This window comes from Terrapene carolina, unplaced genomic scaffold, assembly GCF_002925995.2.
Source record: "Terrapene carolina triunguis isolate 2854851 unplaced genomic scaffold, T_m_triunguis-2.0 Scaffold951, whole genome shotgun sequence".
Taxonomy (NCBI): domain Eukaryota; kingdom Metazoa; phylum Chordata; order Testudines; family Emydidae; genus Terrapene; species Terrapene triunguis.
The window spans coordinates 6,216,877-6,239,545 of NW_020665302.1; the positions used below are offsets into that span (position 1 = coordinate 6,216,877).

Genomic DNA, 22,669 nt, shown 5'->3' on the forward strand with positions numbered 1-22,669 from the left:
CCCTAGTAGATTCATAAAGAGCCAGAATAGTTCTCTCACGAACATGTCACCATTTCCACAGCTTAAGTGCTTCATGACAGAGGGGGATGAGCAGGAAACCCCAGCCTATTAATGTAATACACTGAGGAGGTGATGTCTGTCAAGATCTTCACTGTGGTAGAATAGACACTGTGACAAGTCTACATAGCCTGAGTTCCAGCACAAAGATATGGAGTGAGGACTCTTTTCAGAATCACATTCCTAGAATTTCAATTGAGACTAGGGAGGAGCATCCATACAGTGCTTGACAAGTTGGTAGACAAATCTCAGCCAGTCCTGAAGGTGGCAGAGGGGCACTACATACATGCACGATACTATGTGACAATAATTTGACACAGATTCTTGCTTTTCTTGCAAGGTTTTCCCTGAGGTGGAAATCAAGGACATAATAATCTGAAATCCGTCTAGCGTTAGGAATTTTTTTGCAGACTGAACTGAGTGGAAGTGAGGAATGACTCATAATTCACTCTTAGTCCTAAAGAGCAAAACAAATTGGAAGTGGGGAGTAGTCTTTGGAAATTATCTCCAGTACCCATTGATATGAGGTAATCCCTGCCCATACCTGGGGAAATAATAAAGACAACAACTGAAAATGGGGGAGAAGGAAACTCTGGAGGGATTGATACATGGCTCTCAATATGAATGTCAAACCTTCTTGGAGCAAAATCCTGGCTATCGATTGCCTCTCCAAGATAATAGATTGAGTCAGTCCTAGATTTCTGTGGGAGATTTTCAATAATGGATGGTATTCTGCCCCAAGTTAGTCATATTTTACAAATAGAGCTATAATTTGCTATTCATATTTGCAGATGCTGAGAAGTAGGTCTTCCTATCCTAAAGTTCAAGTCTCCCAGGATCTTTATCCTAGGGAGTAGTTTTTGATGGCCCTGATTACTTGGGCTTTTCCTGTGCTGCTGAAACTACCACAGAATCAGGGGCATTTGGGAAACTTCTTTGTTCCTCCTATGGCCAAGTGAGCAAAGGCAGGACCGTTACATCTCTCTTACAGGCACTAAGACACCTCATTAGGCATCATCAATCACCTGGGAAGAGAGCCTGTAGGATGTCAGAGTATTTATGAGCCTTCTTCTGCTCTACAGATGGTTCAATATCTAAACTGTCTGCAGTTCTTTCCAATAACTCCTGTAAGGTTTTGAAATCATTAGGCAATAGTATTTGAGCACAAGTCACTGCCTAATCAGGCAAGAATGACAACAAATCCTTCAGTACAATCTACTGGGAGTGATTAATAGCAGCCTCCTGTGGAACTCAGAATCAGACTATATCAGCTCTCTATCTCCTGAGACTCCTGATTTCTCTTCATACCCTCTCTCATTCTTCAAGGCAATCTACTCCACTGGGTGATTTAGTCAGGGACCTAAACTGGTAGAGATCTAGGTCATGTATGGGAGGAATGAGAAGGAAAACAGTTCCTAGAAAGTCTATATGGGCAACCCAAGTATGCACAGTAAAGTCAGTGTGGAAAATTAAAGAGGTATGGGTGTAAGGGCCTGAGACCAAGGAGAAGACTACCAAGGCATGTCAGGACCAAGAAGAGATTTAGTTCTTCTAGGACAAGGAATATGAGGGAGGCCCTTAGAGTCAGACTGCATAGATTGGGGTGATAATTCAGGAGCCATATAAATAAGAAGAAAACAAGAAAAGAAGAATTGGGACCGCTAATCACTGAGGATGGGTGGAGATTAGAGATAATCTAGGCATGGCCCAACACCTAAACAAATACTTTGTTTCAGTTTTTAATAAGGATAATAAGCAGTTTAGGGATAGTGGCAGGGTGGCTAATAAAAATGAGGATATGAAGTAGAAATTACCACATCTGAGGTGGAAGTCAAACTCAAACTGCTTAATGGGACTAAATGAGGAGGCCTGGATAATCTCCATCCAAGAATATTACAGGAACAGGCACATGAAATTGCAAGCCCAATAGCAAGGATTTTTAATGAATCTGTAAATTCGGGGGTTGTACCCTATGACTGGAGAATTGCTAACAGTCCCTATTTTTAGGAAAGGGGAAAAAATGATAAGAACAGCCATACTGGGTCAGACGAAAGGTCCATCCTGTCCAGGCCCCGTATCCGGTCTTCCAACAGTGGCCAATGCCAGGTGCCCCAGAGGGAACGAACAGGTAATCATGAAGTGATCCATCCCCTGCCACTCATTCCCAACATCCAGCAAACAGAAGCTAGGGACACCATCCCTGCCCATTCCGGCTAACAGACACAGATGGACCTATCCTCCATTAATTTATCTAGTTCTTTTTTGAACCCTGTTATAGTCTTGGCCTTCACAACATCTTCTGATCCAGGAAACTACAGGCCTGTTAATTTGACTTCAATTGTATGTATGGTCTTGGAACAAATTTTGAAAGAGAAAATAGTTAAGGACTGTGGTGGGGCGGCTGCCCTACACAGGTAGAAGAAGGGTTAAAGCAGCCTTGGGGAGGCTGTGCAGAACCCAACTAAATTAGAAAAGGGCTTCTTGAGCCCACCAATAGGGGGAAGGCTTGCTGGAGCGGCCAATCAGGGCCGGCAAGGGCCATATATAAAGGACTGCTCAGGAGAGCAGAAGGGAGTCTCTCCCTGGAAGGTAAGGGAGGAGGACTGGCTGCCTGAAGAAGCACCACAGATAGAGCAGTGGTGGGCAGGGGCAGCAGAATGTGAGGGTGAGCTGCCGGCTGACCACTGCCAGGCTAGAGCTTTGCTACAAGGGCTGAGAAGATGCTAGGGCTACAGGGGAAGTGGCCCAGGGAAAATAGGCAGCAGGTTGGAGGAGGGCAGTAAGTGGCTGCCAGCTATAGGGTCCCTGGTTTGGGACTCAGAGTAATGGGGGGCCTGGGCCCCCCCCCTGCACCCCACTTGGCAATGAGGAGAGTGGCCGGTATCCAGACTGAAGCAAGGGGTTGGACCCTGGACTGCAGTTGGCTGCTGAGGCAAGTGGCGGGACTAAGGACTGCTGGTCCCCTGGAAGGGGGGAGATACCAGAGTGGGGACACAGCTGGAGGACCATGCCCAAAGAGGATGCTGCGGTCCGGGGAGCGACCTGGGTCCAAAGAGTGGAGACAGCAGTGACACCACTAGCTGATGGCGGACTGGAAGGGCCGAGAGCTAATTCCCAGGACGGCCAGTAGTAGGTGCTGCAGTGGTATGTCGCGCCCTGTTACAAGGACACAGAGGTAAATGGTAATTGGGATAAAATACAACATGGTTTTACAAAAGGTAGAACATGCCAGACCAACCTAATCTTCTTTGAGAAGGTAACTGATTTTTTTAGACAAAGGAAATGCAGTAGATCTGATCTACCTGGTCAGTAAGGCATTTGATACAGTTCCACATAGGAAATTATTAATTAGAGAAGATGGGAATTAATATCAAAATTGAAAGGTGAATAAGTAACTGGTTCAAGGGAAGACTACAACAGGTCATACTGAAAGGTGAACTGTCAGGCTGGAGTGAGGTTACTAGTGGAGTTCCTCAGGGATCAATCTTGGGACCAATTGTATTTAACGTTTTTATTAATGACCTTGGCACAAAAAATGGGAGTGTGCTAATAAAGTTGCAGATGGCACAAAAAAATGGGAGGTACTGCCAATACGGAGGAGGTCCAGAATATCGTACAAGAAGATCTGGATGACCTTGAAAACTGGAGTAATAGAAATGGGATGAAATTAAATATTGCAAAGTACAAGGTCATGCACTTAGGAACTAACAACAAGAATTTTTGCTATAAGCTGGGGACTTAACAGTTGGAAGTGACAGAGAAAGAGAAAGAACTGGGTGTACTGGTTGATCACAAGATAACTATGAGCCACCAATGTGATGCGGCTATGAAAAAGGCTAATGCAGTCCTAGTATGCATCAGGCACTGTATTTCCAGTAGAGACAGGGAAGTATTAACATCATTATACCAGGCACTGTTGAGACCTCATCTGAAATACTGTGTGCAATTCTGATCTTCCATGTTTAAGAAAGATGAATTCAAACTAGAACAGGTACAGAGAAGGGCTCCTGGGATGATCAGACAAATGGAAAACCTACCCTGTGAGAGGACACTCAAAGAGCTTGGCTTGTGTAGCCTAACCAAAAGAAGACTATGGGGAGATAAGATTGCTCTCTATAAATACATCAAAGGGATAAATACCAGAGAGGGAGAGGAGTTAAGCGCCAGTGGTGACACAAGAACAAATGGATATAAACTGGCCTTCAACAAGTTTAGGCTTAAAATTAGACAAAAGTTTCTAACCATCAGAAGAGTGAAGTTCTGGAACAGTCTCCCAAGAGGAATAATGGGGGCAAAAAACCTAACTGGCTTCAAGACTGAGCTTGATAAGTTTATGTAGGGGATGGTATGAGGAGACTGGCTTCATGCCATTGTAGGCAATCTGTGACTGCCAGCAGCAAATATCTGCAATGGCCAGTGACGAGACACTAGATGGGAAGGGCTCTGAGTTACTACAGAGAATTCTTTCCCAGGTGTCGGGCTGGTGGGTCTTGCCCATATGCTCAGGGTCTAACTGATCGCCATATTTGGGGTTAGGAAGGAATTTTCCCTGGAGTCCGAGTGGGAGACACTCTGGTGGGGGAGGGGGATTGGCTTCCTCTGCAGCATGGGGCATGGGTCACTTGCAGGTTTGAACTAAGGTAATTGGTGGATTCTCTGTAACTTGAAGTCCTTTAAATCATGATTTGGGGACTTAAGTAACCCAGCCAGAGGTTATGGGTCTATCACAGGAGTAGATGGACAAGGTTCTATGGCCTGCCATGTGCTGGAGGTCAGACTAGATGATCACAATTGTCCCTTCTGGTGTTAAAGTCTATGAGTTATTCCTTATGAGAATGCCTGGGTTCTGGGGAAGGGCACATGCTAGAATCTGGAAAGAAGGAATAGGCAGGGGAAGAAGTGTTAGAGGAGTGGATTTGACCTAGGAGTGATACTGAGATCTCAGAAATATAATGTGAGACAATCAGTACTGAAGGGGGGGGGAGGAACAGCTCAGTGGTTTGAGCACTGGCCTGCTAAACCCAGGGTTGGGAGTTCAATCCTTGAGGGAGCCACTTAGGGATCTGGGGCAAAATTAGTATGTGGTCCTGCTAGTGAAGGCAGGGGGCTGGACTCAATGACCTTTCAGGGTCCCTTCCAGCTCTATGAGATATAAAATATATAGAGATATACCTATTTTAAGGTTCAATTCTCTCTAGTGCCATAGAGATCAGAACCAGAGGTATCACGACCAGTGCTATGGGCTCAAAGGTGAAGGTCAGTGACAGATCTGAAAGCATCGCCAGTAACTCTGGCACTAGGTCTGGTCCTGGCGTTGTCAGTGCCAGCAAGACTTTGCTGACACCAAGTTTCAGTTCAGTGAAGAGGCAAGATCTGCTCTGAGCAGGATGACCAGGAGGAGCAGGAGAGGGGGCGACAGCCCTACTAGACTTCTTAGGGAAATAAGAACTCTGTGCTTTTGGCTTGGAAGAGTCCATGACTTTTCTTTAGCTTCTTTACTCTTTCTGTTCAAGAGAGGACAGTTGGTACTGTGACTCACCCTTGCAGTGGTGCTCACATTTGCCCTGGCTCAACCCAGTGGAGGCAGTACCAAGCTTCTGCACTATGTTCATAGTCAATATCAATCTCAGATTGAAGGCCGAGGATAGCTAAGGAAATTATAGGTCCCTTCTTGGGACCAGCATCAGGAGCTCTTGTAGATTTTCTGCTTACAGGGACACTAAAGAAGTGGGATCTGTGAGAAGAGAATTCCTTTTCTGGAGTAAGATAAGCAGCTTCCTGAGTCTGAGGCTCCCCTAATGGACTGGTCCAGCAGGCACAGCTTTATTCAGATACCTCCAGATCAGCAAATCGTGATGGAAGAGGACCAACATAACAAGCATCAGTCCAGGACATGGCTCTCACCAAGAGAGAACACAGACTATGTCCATCAGTTAGATGGATAAGATCACCACATAACAGGTATGGCTTGAATCCAAAAGGTTCAGGCTCAGCCATTGGATGAGAAAGTGCTTTCATCTCAAGTGTACTCAAGGTATGAAATTTAAGGAGCATGTAAAACTGCACAAAAATTAGGCTGCAAAGAGGACAGAGAAATATTCTAAAGTAACTGGTTTAGATATACAGATATATATACATATATACATAAACAGTTAACTACATGGCTATGCCCAAAAAAGGCAATAAGGGGTAGCAGGCAGAAACCACAATATTCCACTGCTCTGGGTACCAAGTGAGAACTGAGAGGCAGTTGGGGCCACTATGACATACATGCTCTTGGTTGGAGGTGAAAAGGAAAGACAAGGACATTCAGGGTGGAGGCATAGCCCCAGTGAACACTGCTAGTCAAAAATTCGAATCCTGGGGACATGAGGCACATAAGCACCATAAGTGGGATTCATAGAAAAATGTGAAGGACGACTCATTTTTAGTGGGACTGAGTAAAATTGGGACAGAATTGGCAGGGGAACAGAGCTGATTCACCTGAGGGAGGGAAGTGAAAAATTGCCAAAATAAAAAAGTAAATAAATACAGGGCATGGTAATACAGCTATTTTTCTCTCAGACTAGTAGGTATCAGTGATATTTTACAAACCTTGACCTCAGGTAAGGGATTGTTACTTTCATGAAAGCATCTTGCAGAATCCTCTGTTTTGCGTATCATGCTCCTGAGCAAGACATGTGGCAAACCTGCTTAGCTTTTAGATTTCTGACCCTCTATAAGCCAGGTCTTGGCCACTGCCTTACTGAGTGTGCTTCAGTTGCAGATGCTGCAAGGGTCTCAGAGTAATAAAGAGAGTATCCATGAATGAACAATGAATACTCAAATCACATTAAGGGAAAACCAAGAACAAATTACCTGCTATTCAAAAAACCTCCAAACTCTGAAAATAGGAGGGTGAGTGAGTAAAATCCGCAAGATACCTTCAGAAAAGCAGAATACAAATAAATAATTACCCTTTTTTCAAAGATACCATCTGTGCAAATACCCACTCATGCAGAGAAAGTAGCTCAAAGCAATACCAACAGAAAAATGTCAACAACTGAGATGAGAGCCATAACAATGAGGGAAAATTCCTAACCAGAAAAAGAATTTTTTTAAATTAAGGAAGGAAATCTCCCAGAACATAAGGGGTAGCCACTCAATGGCCTAGCAGATGCTTCCTAAAGAAAATGGTCCAACATTAGCCCACAGAAAAATGGGACATCCCAAACAAACAAAACCGCAGGGAGGAAGAAGTTTAAATTTCTCTTCCTTTGACACAGAACTGTGTGTCTAGGAAATCAAGGCAAGAACACTCCCACACATACCAAGCCAAAGCACTTAGGGAATAGAGTGCAGTCCATGTAATCAGTCACTATACATGTGTCCATCACTGAACTACGTTGAGGTAAACAATACTGGCTGCCTGAGACCAAATGGGCCCTGACATGGACTCCTAGCTTCAGGCTAGCAAGACCATAACAGCACAGAAATGCAGTCAGACAGGCACAGTCATTTAGCATCAACACTGTCTAGAACACTGGCATCAAAGAAGAGTTAGATGGTCTGACGAAGGGCCTTAGTGTGATACATATAAACTTTCTCAAGACTCTTTTCAGATAGAAGCAAATAAATCCCCACCTGATTAGGCCTGTAGATATGGAAAGGAAAATGGCATGATGACAGACCCAAAATCCCCCATGGAAGGGATCTTGGAAGATCCCAACTCATCAACTTTTATCAGAAAAGATGGTCTATGCCTATTTCAACTTAAGACCAATAAACCTAAAGTGAACTCATTCCACAAGCTAAATTACTCTGCTAGAAGAGAAAAGATCTTCCATAAAAAGACATTTAAATGACCAGTTCAAAATAATTCTGGAATGCTTTTCATATAGCTTATTTAGAACTCTGTGCAAACTACATGGTGCTGTAGGCTTTATTGCAGGAGTTTGACATGTTCAGGCTTGTAAGAACCTGATAAGGAGAGTCTGTGGAGATACCAGCACTGATTTGAGGAGGAGGGAGAAGCTTGATAAAACTAAAGTTAAACTTAGGGCTTGTCTACACTTACAGCACTGCAGCTGCGCCACTGTAGCACTTTAGTGAAGCTGCTACCTACACCAATGGGAGAGCTTCTCCCATCTACGTAGGTACTCCAAGTCCCTGAGAAGCGGCAGCTATGTTGATGGGAGAAGCCCTCCCATTAACATAGTGCTGTCTACACCGGGAGTTAGGTCAGTATAACTGTGTCCACACCCCTGAACAATGTAGTTATACTGACATAAGTCTGTAGTGCAGACCAAGGCTTAGACTAAAAAGAAGGTAGCAATCTAAAATGGTGATCTCAGCCATTGAAAGCACCAGCCCCTGAAACTGTCTTAGCAGACATAGTAGACATATACTGCTTTTAAAAAACCAAAACAGAATTTAGGCACGCATTTAAATGATAATTTACTCTTCTCCCACCAACCTCTCAATTGAACTTTTTGAGAGAGAGACAGAGACCGAGACAGACAACATTCTTTGGGATAGGAACAATGTCTTTGCATGTGTTTGTGCAGCACCTAACAAAAATGGACCCCAGTATCTTGAACGTGGTATCTGGGAATTATCACAGAATAGTAGTACATAAACCCCCTCTTCCACATAAACAAGTAGAATGCCATAAAATAAAGTTGTGGTCACATTTCCATGTGCATTATTGTAATTCTACTCAGTACAATGGCTCATTCTGAGAAGCAACAGTGCCTGAGAGACTGAGTTAGAGAATGAACCAGAACAATACTAGAATAAACTGTAAGCCACATAGGTCATAGTATTTCTTTTCTTTATTAAATCAATACTATTTATGCCAAAGACTTCTTAAAAATGCAATTCTAACACTACATCAAAAATTAAATTTAAAAACATTTTAGTTTAATTATAAACATTAAAGGGCATCTTCTAAAATTAATTCAAGCAGCTGAAACAGTATTTTTTTATAACCATATACTTAGTCAGCTGAAGTATAATTGTTACATCAGTGCCACACCGCCACATATTCAAAAGAACGACCCACAGATAATTTTGAATGAACCCACTTAAGAAAGTAATAGTCAAGTCATTCATGTGATTCCAGCTATATGAAAAGATCATACAAATAACAATGAAGATTTCTGGATTGAAAACATGGTATTTTCCTCAAACTGTAATAATATACAGTAATACCAAAACAATTCAAACTTAAATATTGTAATAAATCCTGAGGCAATCCCAAGGAAAATTTGCCTACACCGTTTAGATTTGTGTAAAACTTAAATGATGTCTGGTTTAACAAATAAAAAGGTTAACTCAAATCCTTGCATTGAAAAACCAAACTTACCAGAAGGTGTCAGACAGCTTATTTTCAGATATCATCCCACAGCATAGGACTCATGCTAATGTAAGATGATGTTAGTAACTGAAGTCACAATAGAAACAGGATACTAGCTGTCACTGTTAGTATCATAGGCCTTTCAGGCCTCTGGTGCTTACTTTCTGATTGTCTGTGTGCAGAGGGAATCTACCACAAAGCTTCAATGTCATTTTGGTGATGTGGTAAATGAAATAGCTATATTACAGCAGGATACTTGTATTAGTTTGTCTGTCTCCAGCTGTCTGAAGCTCATTTTTTTTAAAATGGTTTTCCCCCTTCCCTGTCAGTAGCTAGTAACTTCAGAGGGAAAGTGACAGGAGAATGTGTATTTTAGGGATGGGGTACTGCAGAAGGAGAAGCTATGGGGAACTAGGATGTACCACAGAACTGGCAGGATTGTAATACCAGTCTGATAACTACAGTAAAAAGAGTTACAACCTCATGTGATCTAGTAAACAAAGGAACGTACTTTCATATAAAACATGTGTTTAGTTATATGTTTATTGGAAAGTACGTTTGTTCCAATCGTATATAGCCTTTTTGGCTATTCAAAAGATTAAGATATGCCAAAAGAAGCATATTTTTCAATTGATCAGTATTCTTTGATACCAATGACCATGAGAGTTTGCTGATTTGCTTGTGAACTCTGACTGGAGCGAGTGATATCACGCCAACTATTCTGCTCTTTCCTGCAGAGAATATCTCAAAAAATTCTTTTGGGCAACTACTCATGTCCAAAATAATATAATATCTTTCCTGTAAGGTTCTATGAAGTTCCAGCTGATCTCCTAAATGTGCATAAGGTCTGCAACATGATTTGCACAGTGGTCATAATCAGCTTTATGTTTTGTTTTCATCAGATGCAATCCTATGTTTATCATCTATGCTTTCTCAGGGCAAAACACTCAGGTCCTTTATTAAGTCGTGATTCCCAATAAAACTGAAACTTAGGTGAGAACAAATTGGCTGAAACTCCATTTGGAGCAGAGAATGTTGGTGTGTTGGGGAAAGATCTTGAAAATATAGCAGGTGTGAGTCTTGCCTCTGTCATCAATGCTTAGAGGGGATTATCCACTTTTTGCTCAAGAAGTTGGCAAATTAGATTTTCTCCTGCCAGCTCTTTGCCATCTGGTCTTCCAGAAGCATCATCTCAGGAAAGAGTGCCTTTTTTTAAATCTGCATCCCATAAGCTGTTTGCAATGTTTACTCATGGACCCAGATTTCACTATAATAACCTCAGCCTTTGTCACAGCCAAATGGATTATTGCAGAGGTGAACCATATTTGCATAACACAGACCACATTTCAATAGAGAAATAGTCTGGTGAACTACCTCCCACTTCCTATCATGAGTCTGTTAATTATTTCACAATATCCCTGTAGCAGCTCCAACAACTGCTTACACAAAAAAGTAAAAGCACAGAAGTATTTTTACCTCTCTCAACTATACGGTTTTATCCTTTTTGAATAATCAAACTGTTTTGGATCTTCATTCAGTCTGCCTCTTCACGTGCTCCACTGTTGCCTAGTGTCCTACACATACTACTGCCCCTCTTCCACTGCTTTTCTGGACATATCTTTCATATAGTAGATCCAGTACCACTGGTGAATAATCACTCATCTCCCACTGGCAGCATCCAGTAACAGCTCACAGCACCCCTCCCATGGGTGGCTCTAGTCTCTCCTCCTATGAGGCAATGGCCCATAGCAGAAGCACTTAGGCAAACTCCTTGCGGCTAGCTGAAGTTTCCTAAACTCTGAATCTTGCTTCTCATACTAGAGCAACAAAGCCTTACCTTACTAGACTTCAGGGCTCAGTAAAAGACCCACCCTTTATAAAACAATCATAGGAAAAGGGAGAGAAAAACAAAAAGAGAAGTGTAAGGGAAACAGGATAGGGGACAATCTTTTTTTGTTCATCTCTGAATCACATAATGTTGCATAAAGTTATTTTTTGTTTTCAAATGATTAAATTATTTTGCTACATATGGCATGAAGTTAAGAAAGGTGAATTTTATAAACCTAAAATAACTAATTTATTACTTCATTTCACTAGTAAACAAGACCTATATCTTGGGGGGTTTTTTGTTTGTGCACAAAAGATATTTTATGTTAAAAGAACATCAATAACTATTATATTTTAGTCATATATAGAGTAGATCCTAAAAACTCTTACTCCCACATAAGTAATCCTTAGTCATTTTCACAGTCAATTAACTTCAAAGATTATTTGCATGAGTAAGGATTACTCATGTGAGGAAGGGCTGCAGAATTGAGCCCACATTTGTAGCATTTTGGTATACTGTATACTATTTCAGAATATTTTCTCTTTCAAAAAAGTATTAGCCAGCTATAATAACATACTAAACTCATACATTATTCCACGTAGATATAATATTACACACATAAACATGTTTCCTTGCAAGAGTCAGATATTGCAGTCATTGTGTAGCACTGTTATTATAAAATAAATAAAATCTCTAATACCATGTGCTATAAACAAGAGGATTCTAAACAAAAACATGTTTTAGTAAGCTAAACTATTTTCACACAGAACAGATTACACTGTAAATACTAAAATAATCCAAATTTTATCAGCATTCTGAAGACAAATGTATAAAATGTTATTTGTATTGTAATATCTGCCTACACTGGGAGATGTAAAAATCTGCCTACATTGGGAGCAGAGCTACTATGTTCTCAGGAAAAACACACAAAAATGGTGGGCTTTGTGGGGTGTTTTGTTTTGTTTTGTTTTTCGCTTGATAGGCAATACGAATGTTAACATTACGGCACTGTGAATTTCTGCTTCGGTTCAGCAATGATATGATAATGTATGTATGTATGTATGAATAACTTTAATACACACACACACACACACACACACATATAACAGTCCTTCATACCACGATTATGGACAACAAGTTTCATGCAACATTAACTATAGTATGTTTGTGATCACCATCAAGCTCTGGATAAACATTCTGCATCAAGATTAAGAAAAAGTATAATTCAAGATAAATATTACAATGTCCTAATTGCAGTGATCTCGAATTAAATGTCATTTCTACAGCATCACCACATAGGAAAAACACTATGTTCCATCCTTGAGCTCATTATGCAAAACCACCAACTATCAGAAAATCACTATTTAAAAAACAATGATTTCAAGTACAAAGATTCAAAGCAAATCATGCCTACCAATCTTGTTAAAAATAATCTACACATGATAAAAGTTCAAAAAGCTAATTTTATATCAAATAACAAAAACACTAAGTTAACTAGTCACATGCTAATGCTGGTTTGTTTGTTTGTTTTTAAAGCTGAAGGTTTTTTGAATATTGTAAAGCGTCTGTAGCTACTTCACTACTGTAATTATTCCATCAAGAATTCCATGTTCTGTTTAAGTCAAAGATTAATGCAAGACTGAGGTAAAAATGAACATGATACAGCTAAATTACACTTTCTCTAATAACTGGGTTGTCTTAAATCAATATTGCACAAGTCTTGTTCTTGAGAACCACACTGCTTCACAAGAACAAAACCAATACACAACAATTCTGTATATTTTGTTCTGTTGCATTCAGAAGATAATCAGCAAGAGCTCCTGTTGTTTATGATCTGGTCTACTGTAGTTTTAATACTTCATACATTTTGACAAATTTAACAGTTTGAGGGTAAAATGTCAGTGCCTGTGGCCACACATTTTTAATATTTTCTTTGTCAATACTTTTTAATTCTATATTTATCAATAAAGTTCTAATAATTAGTAATGCAACTGAAAAAATGGAACATCACATTAATATTTGAGTTTGCTGATTATACTGCACGCTATGCTCTATAAAATGCTACTGTCACTTATAAAGTTACTATTTAAGGACTATACCTTGCAACACCTTACTTTGTGAATATCCCCAATAATTACTCACATGTGTATGGGTTTGCAGGATCAGGCATAGTACAAAAAGAATACCACTAAGTTAGGAGATACACACACGCCTAGAGGCAAATTGTGTTGGGGCCCCATTGTGCTAGGCAAAATACAAAACAATTACAACACAGCTGTCCTCTGATCCCGTTACAACATGTTTAAAGTCTAAAGCATGAAAATGACTCTACCTTGGTTAAATGATCCATTTAAAACCAGTTAGGTACTGCCCACACCTACAAATTTTAAGCCAAGTTAAACCTTGCAAACTATTTTGTGTTAAATAAACATATCTGCAAACAGCTGTTTATATGTTATTTGATATTACAGAAAAAATGTTTGGGAGACTGATAAGATGGTTTTAAAAGCCCAAATTTGAAGTGGTATAACCTTATCATATTCTGATTCTATAGAGGCTTTTATACGTCAGTCTGAATCCAAGAGCACTTTTAAAAGCAAATTCCATCATCGTTTGTACTTTTATTTCACTGACATTATGCATACAATTAAAAAACTGGCTGCTCTATAGAAGTTTCTTAGTATAAGCTCTGAAAAAAAAAATCTGAAAATATAAACTTTTGTAATTCACATTACCATATACCAAGAATTATTTTACCTGTGATGGACTGACAATGGGACTACAACTATACCATGTATACCTCTCAAAACTTATTAATCAATTTCCTAACCAAAAGAGGTGAACAAAGTTGTTGTGGTTTTTGTGTGTGTTTTTTTGGGGGTGCAGGGGAGGGTGTTTGGTTTTTTTTTTAAACTAATATTAACTGTTCTTTAATTTACTGGTGACAATCTTTCCTGATAAAGCTGATTCTCTTGTATTCACTGGTTAGCTTTTCTTAGTATGCAAGACTTGTGTACACAAACCACTTTTTACCATTACTATATCTGCAAGCATATACTAGGGGTATAAAGGCATTGCAAACATTAGCGTAAGTGCAAGTTTAAATAATGTTACATAGCTTTGAAAGTGGTTACAAGTCAAAAAGCCAAAAAGGATGGTATTTGTTATAACAGACACCCAAAAGCCTCTTGTCAGGAGTATCAGGATCCCACTGTACAAACACATAGCAAAATAAAGTCTGTGCCCGCAAAGAATTATATTCTCATTAAAGACAAGGCACAACATGTCAGGAATAAACAATCCAAAGGAAGGTATTGAGGGTTGTGCATGGGAGAAAGACTGAGGTTAACAGTAATTAAAGAAAGAATATCATATGGTTTCAGAGACTAGCAATATGCATAACTTGAAGATTCTGAGTTAACCATATTTTAAAATCAGTGTTTTTTTAAATTTCCTACTGAACAATTCACATTCTTTTCTCACCCCTTGAGAAAAGTAAACCTGAACTCTAATTTGGGGGGGGGGTTGTTTTGTTTTTTATTTCCTCTCCCACACCACCTGGCATACAGCTTATACCCAGTTGCCTCCCACCTTAATTTTATGAGTTACCATTTCACCAATAAACAGTCCTATGCTCTACCCCTCCTCCCCCTGGGGTAGCTATTGGGGACCCAAGAGTTCTCCCCTTCACTCCACTAATGTCCCTGCAGCTGTAGTGTACAATAAAGCAAAAAGGCATTTTCAAATAAAATGTCACTAATACAAACAGCAAGTAATTTTTCTTTCTATTCATTTTGATTAAGATTAAAAATCTGTATAGTTAATTGCAACTGTTCAACATGAACAATTGATACCATAACTGTTGTAAGATTAAACCATGCAATCTAAGTACAAAGTGAAAGTTGTGAGCTACCAGTGAGATGGGAAGATAGCATCTATGTTATCAAGCCACCCAGCATGTTGCATTTTCAGCTAATGCTTTTCTTGCAAGGCCAGAAAAAGTCCCGTCCCTCCCCATCGGTGCAGCGGGGGCACGGCTGTAAAACCATAAAGACAGCTGACGTTCAGACACAAGAGCCCGGAGTGCAAGTCCTACAGATAATCACATTGCATGAACTGTTTGCTGCTGAAATGGCGTTTGTCATTACGAAAGATGAGGGGGGAAAAAAACCCACACGCAGTTGAAGAGGCACAAAGCACAAGGGCATGAAGTGCCAAAGCAGGCAGGGGCGGGGAGAGCAGACTGTTTACCACAGGAGATGGTCACACATGCAGGCAGCACAGGCAGGGGACACCCAATCCGTTGCCTTGACATCTCGTATTCAGATCAATGCAGCTGTGTGGGGAACGCACGCTTGCAACAACCGATGTTAAAGAGCAAAATAAACACGGAGCTGAGCCGGGGGGAGGGGCTAGCTGGGGAGCAGCCCCACGGGCCCAGCGGGAGGGAGCAGCCCCACGGGCCCAGGCTATAAAGCCCCTGGCAGCCGCACCGAACCGCCAAAGTTGCTGCGCCGCTGCTCGAAGGAGCAGCCAGGTCCCTGCGTGCGCCCCGACTAGCTGGGCTGCGGCCTTCGCGCTCACACCCCCCTCCGCTCCGGGCACTTACCAGCGAGAAGAGGTTGGAGTGACAGTCCTCCAGGCTGGCCCCGTTCGCCACCCAGTTCGCCGCTGCAGTCATGATCCTCGGCGAGCCCGGCCACCAGAGCGGGGCATGTCTGAGGAGACGGGCCCAGCAGGGAGGAAGAAGCGCCCGGGGCTCCCTGGTGCCGCCCGCTCCTCCTGTCACCGGGGCAGCCGCCGCAGTCCTGCCCCTCGCTGTGTCCCCAGCACAAACACCAGCCCGCGGAAGGGGCAGTGGCCGGCAGGGGGCGCTCCACAGGCTGGGGCCTCGATCCACCTACCCGCCCCCTGCCAAATAATCCACCACGAGCCGAGCGGACCGGCCCGAGGCCCGCCGCCGAGGCGCTCCGGCCGCGCTCCGGCCCGGCGGTCTCGCCTCCGGCGTTCCCAGTCCCGTCGGCACCGCTGCTCTGCGCGCCGCTTCGGCCCCCGGTGCGGGGCTCGCGTCAGGGGGTCTCCTCCCGTGGCCCAGCTGCGGCCCCTGCAGGACACCGCTCAAGCGGGGGGGGGCCTGGTCCGGGCCCCAGGCAGTGGCGGCGGCCGCTGACGGGGGGCGCTGTCTCGGCTGCGGCCGTGTCTCCTCCCCTCCCCGCCCGGCCGCCCCTCGCTGCTGCCGCCGCTGGCGGTGGGTGGATGGTGTTTTCCTGCTGCCGCCGCCACCGCCTTGTTTACGCTCCGCGCGGGGCTCCCGGTGCTGAGGGCGACCGGCGGCAGCCGCGGACCAGAGCGCGCGCGCTGTCCCTGCCCGTCCTCGCCGCCCTCGGCTTGGCCCTGCCCGCCCGGCGGCCCCGCTCGCCAGCTCCTCTTCACACACTCGCCTCTGCCTCTCCACTCTGACAGCAATGGCGGCCGCCAGGCACAGTTCGCCTCGCCATTGGCCGCCGCCGTACCACGTGAGCCGTTCCGAGCGGAGGGGGAAGCGAACGCTCAACTCCCTCCTCCGTCTCCCCCCTCCCGCTGCTTCCGAGACGTTCCACTGGGGGCGCTATAGAGCAAGGAATAAGCCGGCTTCTGCTGCACGGGGTGGGCTCCCAGCACCTAAGGGCCCGGTTCACATGCAGCAGGTGGTTCCACACCCACCTCCTACAGAAGAGCAGGGCCAAGGAGATTCAGTACTTCAACTAGAGCTTGAGAGTAAGACCCAGAGCTGCAAAGCGAGTGCAGCTACTAGGCAAGCATGTGATGGGGCCCTCTTGTCCCAACAGGTCTTCTAGCCCTGCTCTCACTCTCTTGTCCTTGGTTAGGGTACTATTGGTGACGGTAGCATGGGGTATACACATGTTCCAGCTCTGCTTCTAGAACTAATGGCTATAGCCAGACCTAGGTCACCGGCACTTTAGTCCTTCCCCTGTCACACACTCAGGGGGAAGCAGTCAGTAAACAGCATGCCTGAACCTCATCTTCTTCATCCATAAAATGGGGATAATACCTTTTAGAACAGGGGTAGGCAACCTATGGCACGCGTGCCGAAGGCGGCACACGGGCTGATTTTCAGTGGCACTCACACTGCCTAGGTCCTGGCCACGGGTCCGGGGGGCTCTGCATTTTAATTTAATTTTAAATGAAGCTTCTTAAACATTTTAAAAAACGTATTTACTTTACATACAACAATAGTTTAGTTCTATATTATAGACTTATAGAAAGAGACCTTCTAAAAATGTTAACATGTAGTACTGGCATGCGAAACCTTAAATTAGAGTGAATAAATGAAGATTTGGCGCACCTGAAAGGTTGCCGACCCCTGTTTTAGAACAACCAGTCCATGTGCCATACACATTTTGCCTTTGTGCCTACAATTAATATTTTCAAACTTAATAGTCTTTTACAGAGAGGGCTTATAATAGCTGAAACAGACCAAATTCATGGTCTATGATATACTGAGTGCTGTAGACAGAAGTAGCATCTTTTTAAGAGTGAATGGCTACAGGGCCCCTGCCCACACAAAAATTTCACATATAGGATTTGCTGGGGTAGGAGGGGCTCTGACACTGTATGAAGTAGTTGAGAGGGCAAGGTGCATTGCTCCTCCCCTTTAACCTGTAATGTGAAGGAAATTTTCATATTTAGAGAGAAAAAAATACTTCTTCTGATACTGAACCACAGAAGCCTGATTTGTCCCGGCAGAATAGGACTATACTAATTCGATTTCTCATTGGCTACCAGAAGGTATCAGGAGTGGTGGTGTTAGTGTTTAAGATGTGTGATTAATTTACATTCACTTAGCAACCCACATTACAACTTAAAAGTATTGAATGTACCACAATTTTAAATGATCTGTTTTTCAGTAGGAAAGCAGATTTTTTTTCAGTCTTGCTTTGTATCAAAGTGTCAAGATGGAAGCTTCCTACATCACACTTCCTTTTTTTAAGCAAATTTACTCTTTTAATTAGTTGTAATGATTAGCATCTATCTTATAACACTAAGAGAGAAGCATTGAGCGTATGTCAAGAATGTTTGTTTGGAAGAAAACTTGTGTAACAAATCCGTAGCCACATACGGGCTACACAGCCACTATCTAAACTGCACACATGCAGTGCTTGGGATGGAACTTAGCCCTGGTCTACACTGGGGGGCGGGGGGTGTCGACCTAAGATACGCAACTTCAGCTACACGAATAGCGTAGCTGAAGTCGGCGTATCTTAGGTTGACTTACCTGGCCATGAGGACAGCGGTGAGTCGACCGCTGCCGCTCCCCCGTCGACTCCGCTTCTGCCTCTCGCGAGCTGGAGTTCCGGAGTCGACGGGGAGTGTGTTCGGGGATCGATTTATCTGCATCTACATGAGACACGATAAAATCGATCACTACCTGCTGATCCGGCAAGTAGTGAAGACCTGCCCTTAGACGCTTGGTCTCCAGCAACAAAGGACAATCTCCACGAAGAGTAATAATTATAGAACTGGAAGGGACCATGAGAGGTCATCTAGTCCAGTCCCCTGCATTCGTGGCAGGACTAATTATCTAGACTATTCCTGACAGGTGTTTGTGTAACCTGCTCTTAAAAGTCTCCAGTGATGGCGATGGTTGGTTTGACACAATTTGTTTTTGACAAATCCATGCTGACTGTTACTTATCACCTTTTATCTTCTAGATGTTTGCAAATTGATTGCTTAATTATTTGCTCCATTATCTTTCTGGGTACAGAAGGTAAGCTGACTGGTCTGTAATTCCCTGGGTTGTCCTTATTTTCCTTTTTATAGATAAACACTATATTTGCCCTTTTCCAGTCTTCTGGAATCTCTCCCGTCTTCCATGACTTCTCAAAGATAATCGCTAATGGCTCAGATATCTCCTCAGTCAGCTCCTTGAGTATTCTAGGATGCATTTAATCAGGCCCTGGTGACTTGAAGACATCTAATTTGTCCAAGTAATTTTTAATTTGTTCTTTCAATATTTTAGCCTCTTCTGATCCTACCTCATTTTCACTGGCGTTCACTATGCTAGACGTCCAATCATCACCAACTTTGGTGAAAACCAAAACAAAGAAGTCATTAAGCACCACTGCCATTTCCACATTTTCTGTTATTTTTCCCCACTTCATTGAGTAACGGGCCTACAGTGTCCTTGGTCTTCCTCTTGCTTCTCATATATTTGTAGAATGTTTTCTTGTTACCCTTTATGTCTCTAGCTCATTTGATCTCATTTTGTGCATTGGCCTTTCTAGTTTTGTCCCTACATACTTGTGTTATTTGTTTATATTCATCCTTTATCATTTGACCTAGTTTCCACTTTTTGTAGGGCTTTTTTTTTAAGATCATTAAAGATCTCCTGGTTAAGCCAGGGTGGTCTCTTCCCATACTTCTATCTTTCCTATGTACTGGGATAGTTTCCTCTTGTGCCCTTAATAATGTCTCTGAAAAACTCCCATCTGTCTTCAATTGTTTTTCCCCTTAGACTTGCTTCCTATGGGATCTTACCTATCAGCTCCCTCAGTTTGCTAAAATCTGCCTTCTTGAAATCCATTGTCTTTATTTTGCTGTTCTCCCTCCTACCATTCCTTAAAATCATGAACTCGACCATTTCATGATCACTTTCTCCCAAGCTGCCTTCCGCTTTCCAATTCTCAACCAGTTCCTCCCTATTTGTCAAAATCAAATTTAGAACAGCCTCTCCCCTGGTAGCTGTCTCCACCTTCTGAAATAAAAAATTGCCTCCAATACATTCAGAGAACTTATTGGATAATCTGTGCCCTGATGTGTTATTTTCCCAACAGATGTCTGTGTAGTTCAAGTCCCCATCACCACCAAGTCCTGGGCTTTGGATGATTTTGTTAGCTGTTTAAAAAAAGCCTCATCCACCTCTTCCACCTGGTTAGGTGGTCTGTAATAGACCCCTACCATCACATCACCCTTGTTTTTTACCCCTTTTATCCTTACCCAGAGACTTTCAACAAGTCAGTCTCCTATTTCCATCTCAATCTCAGTCCAAGTGTATACATTTTAATATTATTGTGTTATATAATATAATATATATACATACACACACACTATATATGTGTATATTGTATACTGTATACTTTTTAAATATATAATATATCATATATAATATTACGGCTTGCATCTTCTGTAGGTTGCAGTTATTAGAAGGTGATATGTTCACCTGCACAGATATGAAAGTTACTCACCTTGTGCAGTAACATATGTTCTTCACGATTTGTGTCCCCGTGGGTGCTCCATTTTAGCTGTTCGTGCGTCCCTGCACTCGTAATCAGAGATTTCTGGTAGCAGTGCCCGGTTAGGTTAAACATGCATGGTCCCCATCTTGTGCGGCATCAGACAGTTAACTGGCGCTGTGCGACCAACCCTACCCCCTTCTCTACTGCAGAGAAGAAGTGATAAAACTCTGAGTTAGAGGGAGGGTTGTGGAGCACCCACAGGGGGACACATCTTGAAGAACCTCCATTACTGCATCAGGTGAGTAACTTTCTCTTCTTCTGCTGCTGTCCCTATGGGTGCTCCACTTTAGGTGACTTCAGAGCAGTGCCCTCTGGTGGAAGGAGGTGGCTTCGGAGTTGAAGTCATGACAGAAGACAGTACAGAGAGTTCGAAAGAGGCATCAGATTTTGCCTGTTGCTCTAATGCATAATGCTGCGTAAAAGGGACGGAGGTCGATAGGGCTCTGGTAGAATGTGTGCAAATCCCCATAAGGGGTTGTCAAGCACATTGATGGTAGCATAGTTTTATGCAGTCGAAGAGCCACTTGGAGAGCCTCTGTTTGGATATGGCATTCCCTTTGGAGCATTCAGTGATGGAGACTAACTGTTTGGGTGATTTACGAAATGGTCTTGTTCCATCTATGTAAAAGGCCATTGCCCTCCGTACGTCGAGAGTATGAAGTGTGGACTGTCTTCTATCCTCATGGGGCTTGGGGTAGAACATCGGTAAGTAAATGGGTTGATTGCGGTGAAAGGCTGAGATGACTTTAGGTAAAAACTTGTGGTGTGGTCTCAGGGATACTTTATCTTTAAAAAAAATTGCGCATGGGGGGGTCCGCCATGAGAGCACCCAACTCTCTGACACATCTGGCAGATGTAATGGCCACTAGAAATGCCACCTTCCTGGAAAGGTGTAATAGTGAGCATGTAGGCATGGGTTCAAATGGTGTTACAGTAGATTTTTGTGCATTTACTTGGAGACCTAATCTCGTAAAGGAGGGTCACCATCTGTTTGTTGGCTTGTAATGCAGCTTGCAGTGTTGGTGCTTTCAGCAGGCAGTCATCCAAGTACAGGAATATCATGATTCCGTTTCTGCGGAGGTAGGCCGCAAACACTGCTAGTAACTTTGAAAAAACTCCAGGGGCAGTGGATAGGCCAAAAGGAAGAAACTTGTATTGGAAAGGTTCCTGTCCAATAGTAAATCTGAGAAACCGCTGATAGGAGGGATGGATCATTATATGAAAATACATATCCTGGAGGTCAAGGGCTAAGAACCTATCCCCAATTTCTAGTGCTGGGATTATGATGCCAGTTTGACCATATTGAATCATTGTCTCTTCACAAACTTGAGTCGCCGTATATAGAGTATGGGTCTCCAGCTGCTCGACTTTTTCTTCGTGAGAAAATAGTGGGAATAAAATCCCCTCCCTCTGTGTTTTGTTGGATCGGGTTCTGCTGCTTCTAGATGTATGAGGTGGATTACCTCCTGACGCAGTAGATGCTCGTGAGAAGGGCTCCTGAAGAGTGATGGGAAGGATGGGGAGCGGGTTTGAAAAGAAAGGGGATAGAGTAACCAGTTTGTATGATTTCTAGCACCTATCTGTCAGATGTGATGGTTTTCCAAATTGGATAAAATGGAACTAGGCGATCTCCGAATGATCTGGAGAGAGAAGATGTCTCCAGCACAGAAAGACATGGGGTTCTTGGTCCCTCTACCAAGGCTTCAAATTTGTTGCCTAGATGTCAATGGCTGTGACGCAACTGCTGGAGGAGTAGGCTGTCGTCTCCTCGATGGCCTCTGTTTGCGACCCTGTGACTCATACTGCCATTGTTGTTGTGAATACAGAGTGTGGTGGTAGCATTGAGGGGCATAGTAACTTCTCTGTCTTTTCTTGGGTCTAGGTGTATAAGTCCCCAGAGATCAGTGTCACTCGTGAATCTTTGAGCATATGGAGAAGAGTTTGAGCCCCTCGGATGGTAAGTCTTCAACCATGGATTGCACTTCCCTAGGGAAGCCGGAGAGATGGAGCCCTGAGGCCCTTCCTATCACCACTGCGGTCGCCACTGATCTTGAAGCTCTGTCCACAGAGTCCAATGCAGCTTGGAGGGCTGTTCTAGAGATGAGTTGTCCCTCTGATACAAGTGCTGTAAATTGTTCTTTTTTATCTTCA

The 22,669-nt window shown here is 43.1% G+C and overlaps 1 protein-coding gene across 1 annotated transcript in view; it reads right to left on the reverse strand.

Moving 5' to 3' along the window:
* Positions 1-16,661, reverse strand: part of MED13L (mediator complex subunit 13L) — a 388,191-nt gene extending 371,530 nt beyond the window's left edge. Inside the window, exon 1 of the mRNA XM_026661254.1 lies at positions 15,832-16,661. Within this exon, the coding sequence (XP_026517039.1) occupies positions 15,832-15,903 (72 nt within the window). The 5' untranslated portion in view covers positions 15,904-16,661. The remainder of the gene's footprint in view (positions 1-15,831) is intronic.
* Positions 16,662-22,669: the final 6,008 nt, after the last annotated feature.